Source organism: Podarcis vaucheri, assembly GCF_965113315.1.
Source record: "Podarcis vaucheri genome assembly, chromosome: 1".
Classification (NCBI taxonomy): Eukaryota; Metazoa; Chordata; class Lepidosauria; order Squamata; family Lacertidae; genus Podarcis; species Podarcis vaucheri.
In genome coordinates, this window is record NC_138759.1 from 96,055,850 (window position 1) to 96,061,849 (window position 6,000).

At 43.1% G+C, this 6,000-nt stretch overlaps 1 protein-coding gene across 4 annotated transcripts in view; it reads left to right on the forward strand.

Moving 5' to 3' along the window:
* LOC309539434 (glycerol-3-phosphate dehydrogenase 1-like protein) overlaps window positions 1-5,751 on the forward strand; it is a 30,826-nt gene extending 25,075 nt beyond the window's left edge. For all 4 annotated transcript variants that reach the window (XM_082235695.1, XM_082235694.1, XM_082235696.1 and 1 more), the window contains 5 exons: window positions 1,178-1,316; window positions 1,947-2,059; window positions 3,238-3,471; window positions 4,807-4,913; window positions 5,571-5,751. In XM_082235695.1, coding sequence (XP_082091821.1) covers window positions 1,178-1,316; window positions 1,947-2,059; window positions 3,238-3,471; window positions 4,807-4,913; window positions 5,571-5,667 — 690 coding nt within the window. In that variant the 3' untranslated portion in view covers window positions 5,668-5,751. The remainder of the gene's footprint in view (window positions 1-1,177; window positions 1,317-1,946; window positions 2,060-3,237; window positions 3,472-4,806; window positions 4,914-5,570) is intronic.
* Window positions 5,752-6,000: the final 249 nt, after the last annotated feature.

Here is a 6,000-nt window from a genome sequence, read left to right on the forward strand (position 1 = left end):
GACTGGTTAGGGAGAAAATGGAACAGTGAAATTTCCAGGGTCATGACTGCATATAGGGCGCAGCAGGGGCGCCAACCTGAATAAAATATTGTGGGGGCCCAGGTAAGCCCCGCCCCACATAATCAATAACATGTGTCAGGAATGTTGCTCACCCGAGCGCAGGGGAAGAGTCAGACTCAGAAATTGAGCTAAGTGAGAGACCGACTGCAGATGAGAGCTAGCTGACATAGTCGAGAAGGGGTAGTTCAACCACCCTTCCAGAAGAAGACACTGTTAGCTCTCAAGAAGCTGGAGAGTTAGGAGGCAGCCAAAGTGTTATTAGGCAATCAGCAGATAAGCAGAGGACTGAGAGTGTGTCAAGTGGAAGTGGGGAGGGGGAAGGCCAGCCTCTCAGTCCCCGTTATAGGAGACTGGATAAGGTCAGAGGACAACAGAAGGGAAAGAGGGGAAGGGCGGGAATTTGGCATCCTCCCTGCTGTGAAAGGGGAGGAGGTTCAGACTGACCAACTATTGTCAATGTGAGCAGGTGAGAAGCCGTGCTCTAGATGGGGGGGGGGGTGTAAATAAATGTAACATAAAACTGCTGGAGTCTCATTACTTCTTATCTGGGCTTGCTTGCCTGCCTGAGATCATTACAACATGACACGGTGCACACACTATTTGAATGGGAATGCCCGTCAATTTTTTTTGGGGGGGAGCCCCCTCAAATATTTTATTGGGAAGGCTGAAGCCCCCATTGTCCCTAGGAGTCGGTTATGGACACCCCGAGATGCAGAACAGAAGGCAAAAGTGCCATATTTGGAATGGACTAGTCGTTTCCCCACAATATATTATTTTATTTTCTAAAGCTTATGTTGTTATATAGAAAGTTGGCTATGTAACACACATCAAACAATTTTAAGAGAAATGTACTGTGTGGGTCATAACTAAGATATATATTAACCCGACAACGTGCTGTCTGTTCACATTATCTTTTGTTGTAAACAACTCCTGCACGGGCTCAATATTCTTTTGGAAGCCGCCCAGAGTGGCTGGGGAGGCCCAGCCAGATGGGCGGGGTATAAATAATAAATTATTATTATTATTATAGAGTACAACAGGATCAGATCTATGTTTCATCTACTGAAGTGCAAGGAAGGCTAGTCTTACTTTTGTTCACTGCCTTCCTGTTAAACAGGGCATAGACGAAGGCCCTAAAGGACTGAAACTCATATCGGACATCATTCGAGAGAAGCTGGGCATAGAAGTCAGTGTACTCATGGGAGCCAACATCGCAAACGAAGTGGCAGATGAAAAGTTCTGCGAAACCACCATTGGTAATTCTGTGTTCAAGACTAATGACTAAACCAGGGATCAGTTCAGTCCACTTACTCAGAATATAGATCCAGAATGTTTCCCCTGCTCCACTTTGTGGTGATCTGGAAGATATATCTGTGGATCTATAGCTGCTGTGATGAGACTTCCCCCCACCCCCCAAAAAAAAACCCTTGCCAACTTTTTTGTTTGTTGTTGCAGTGTTCTGCACAACCCTGTAAGAATGAAAGGTAGCAGCTGGTCAAAGGTCACCCAATGAGATTCATGGAGGAGTGGGAATTTGAATTTGCGTCTCCCTAGTCCAACACTCTTATCCTCTACATCTCACTGACACTCACAGCTGACCTAGGTGGTTTTTATTATTATTGCCCATCCTTTTGCAAATGGGAATGTTTGTAGCATTTGAATACAGGCATTCTTGTGTTTTCGATAAACACAGCACTGAAAGCGTATTTACAAATCATTACTGAGCATCTCTCCCTATAGAAAGCTTACTGGGTTTGGGTATATCTAATGGTGAGTCACAAGCATAGCTGAGATTAGAAGAGATGCTTCCATTTAAGTCCAAGTCATATGATATGCTGTTACTTGGCCATCACCTCAATCCTAATTTACTATGCTTCTTTCCATAGGTTGCAAAAATCCTGAAAGTGGGAAGATCTATAAAGAGTTGTTTCAAACCCCAAATTTCAGAATTACTGTGGTAGATGACTGTGACACCGTGGAGCTCTGTGGAGCCTTAAAAGTGAGTAATTCCAAATCAAATATTGTGAGGCCAATTAAAGTTCTGGCAATCTGTGTGGCCAGCTAAGCTTTCAAAAAAAAATTTCATATGTTTTCTCATTCATTTGTTCTTGGCTTTACAAATCTGTAAAATGGGAGAACTGCACTTACATCCCAGTTGCTATACTAATTAAAAATGGCCTTGATATAGGTTGGACAATAGCTGGTTGTTAAATTGCTGACGCCAGTTAGGAAGCAAATATATGTGACATCACTTCAGAAAAAAAGTAATCCTTTGGACATACTATTCTCCAGTGAGTTTTATTGGCTTTGATGTAGGCAGCGGGAAAATATGTCCAATGACTTCTTTTTTAAAGCGAGATCCGTTAGTTTTATGTTGGGCACTTTTTAGATGACTTTCTAGGCAACGTCTGCACTGGAGTTTGTAGGACATACGATAAAGTACTTTTTAGAGATTTGTTGAAGGTGGGACAACATACACATACTTTTGTCCACTATGAGTTGTGAAATACTTCTTTTCAGGTTTCTGATAGAGGAAGAAAAACCAGCGTCCACACAACACCATAGACATTACTCTATAGTACATCCAAAGTTGTTTTCATCTAGGTCAGACTATTTGTAGATCAGCTCTGTCCTGCCTACTGCTGTCATTAGCAAAGGCCATTTAATTTCACCCTCTACCTGATGCTTTTAATTTGAGATGCAAGGGAATTTGGGATTTTCCACCTAAAAATCATGTGCTACAGAGCTATGATCCCTCCCTCATATCACTATCTCACTTAAAAACATTCAGTACAAGGATACACCTCATTAGCTGCTTTGATCCTATGGAAATGTCTCACCAGCCGCTTTGATCCTGTGGAGAAAAACAAGAAGTGTGGCTTGTCACTACCAAGACATATTTAGCAGCATATTCTTCAACTGCAGCAGCACTTCTTATTGTGACCAGACTTGCAGACACCACTTGCTGAATATATCTGAATAGACCACTGAACTGCATGCAGTTTTGCTCTTGGGGGCATTTAGGAGCAACTCAATAGAGAAATGCAGCTGTAGGAATGCATTTGTGAATGGCACCTTTTGCTAAGCATTCATGCTTTCTGAAGTCATTAAACGCGATGCCTTTGTCTCATGTGATTTGTTCTTCTCTTTTTCTCCCCCTGTCCTAACTGGATTTAGAATATTGTTGCAGTAGGGGCTGGTTTTTGTGATGGGTTGGGCCAAGGTGACAATACCAAGGCAGCTGTGATTCGTCTGGGCCTAATGGAAATGATTGCCTTTGCTAAGCTCTTTTGCAAAGGCCCCGTAGTAATAAATACATTTCTGGAAAGTTGTGGTGTTGCTGATCTGATTACCACATGCTACGGGGGACGCAACAGGAAGGTGGCTGAAGCTTTTGCACGTGGTGGAAAAGTAAGTGTTTCCCCCCAAGATTAATTGCTCTAATGGGGGGCAGGGGGCATATCTACCGTATTTTTCGTCCGATAGGACGCTCCGTTCCATAGGACGCACCTAGTTTTTTTGGGGGGGAAATAAAGGGGAAAAAATCCCTTTATTTACCCCCCAAAAGCAGGTCGGGGAAACCGAACCAGGTCGAGGAACAGCGGGATGGCGGCGCTGCGCCTCCCTGCTGTCCCCCAAGCTTGTGGGGCTGGCCGATATCTGCCCGGCACGAGGGGCGCTCTGCTTCAGGGCGCCCCACTCGCTGGGCGGCAGGCTGCTATCCGCAGCGTGGGGAGCCATGTGGGGAACTCCTGCAGGGCTCCGCATGCTGCGGATTTCTGCCCAGGGCGCTCTGCTTCAGGGCGCCCCGACCTCCCGCAGGGCTGCCCAGGCTGCGGATGTGTTCCCGAAGCGCCGGGCGCTCTACTTTCAGCGCGCCCGGTGCTCCGGGAAGCAGGCTGCTATCCGCAGCCTAGACAGCCCTGCAGGAACTCCCGCAGGGCTGCCTAGGCTGCGGATGTCTTCCTGAAGCCTGGAGAGCGAGAGGGGTCCGTGCGCACCGACCCCTCTCGTTCTCCAAGCTTCAGCGAAAGCCTGCATTCGCCCCATAGGACGCACCCAGATTTCCCCTTCATTTTTCGCGTCCTATAGGGCGAAAAATACGGTAATTAGTATATTGCAGCATGCGTTTGTTTGTGGATGAGACCAGTGGTAGTGACCAAGGCCCCTTGCTAATAACTGACATTGTGTGATGTTAACCTTTCTAAATTGGGCATAATGTGGAGAAAGTAGATAGAAAGCAGCTCTTCTCTCTCCTCCTTTCATAATATAAGCAGGCACTATCCAGTAAAAAAGAATGGTGGGAGATTCAGAACAAAGAAAGGGACATAGTTATTCACACCATGTAACTGTGGTATCCGTTCCCAGAAAATGATGTGATGGTCTTCAACTTAGATGGCTTTAAAAGATTAGACAAATTAGTGGTGGGTATCTGCCACTACTCATCATGACAGCTGTGTGGGCTTTCTAGTGTCACACAGAATTTAGCTGAAAATAATACCAAATGAGAGATGCTTGTCCTAATTTAAAAACACATATGTTTTTAGTATGTATAAGTAAATCTCGGGTATTGCTTAGATTGGAGTCTGCACAAAATTATTATTTCCATTCTTTGCAAAAGTGAACAAAGGGAGTTCCGGCTTTAGCACTTTCACATTTATTACTTAGCTTTAAATGGAGTTTAGTGATGCAGTTTCCTTTAAACCAAATACAAATGATTTAACACTCTTTAAAAATAATTTCCAGACAATTGAACAGCTAGAAAAAGAAATGTTGAATGGGCAAAAGCTACAAGGGCCTCAAACATCTGCTGAAGTCTACAAAATCCTGAAACAGAAGAAAATGGTTGACAAGTATGTAGCTTGACTTTCTATTAAATATCCTGTCTGAGAAGTCAGAGTATTCTCTGCACTTTGCTGGCTCCTTTGGCCATGGAAAAACTCTTGGGTGTCTCTGCTGTGAGCCATCACTAGGGTTGGGAATTAGTTTGTATTTAAAGGTGAATTTACATAATTCATGCTTTCTGAGAAGGTATGGGAACCAAAACACACTCATCATTCAAAATTCACACTTCTCTGAATTTTGCTTGTAGTTCTATGGCCAAGCAATGTTTACAAAACACATATATTAGGATAAAGTGCACATCTAAGAGAAAATAACATGCAATGCATTATAGAAAACCGATCTGTAAATAATATGTATAATGAGAAATCAGCTTTAAAATGCCAGTGAATTTTCATGAGTCTTTTCTTTTTTAAAAAATTGCAAATTGATGTGGAAATGTTGAGAACTGGACTTGAGACAGATAAATTTATATTCTCCCATTCATACTTGCTACAGTGCTTTAAATTAATATATATCGATAGTATTCTGCCCTGTATCTTATGATAAAGTTTACATCATGCATCAGTCGTGTACTGAAAAGCCAGCTAAAAATGACCTTGCTGGTAAAAATTTAAATTGGTTGTATTTTGCATGAAAATTTACTTTAGCGATTGCATTTCTCCCAGGTTTCCATTATTTGTGAACGTCTACCTGATCTGCTATGAAGGGAAGTCTATCAAAGAGTTCATCACTTGTTTGCAGAGTCATCCGGAACACTTGTAAGATAGTGTTGTGACTTGCCAGTTAAGTATCTCTGCACGAGGATTCTGTCAGTTTGACCATGCTGAATAAAAGCAAGCAAAACGATATCATCTGTACTTCGTGTTCATTGTCACAGGCTATACAGAAAAACAGCGTAACCATTTCCACAGAAAGTGAAGTCAGCTAGATACTACATCTCAGTATAAACTTCAGAAGCCAGGGAAGTGGAGGATATTAAATAGGGCTCAGAAGCTGAAAATGAGGGTGTAATCTCAAAGTCACTCATGAGAATTCAGACATGGAACAGAAGAGTGCGTTCTTGTTCAGGTGTGCTTGTTGAGCCTTTCGTTAAAG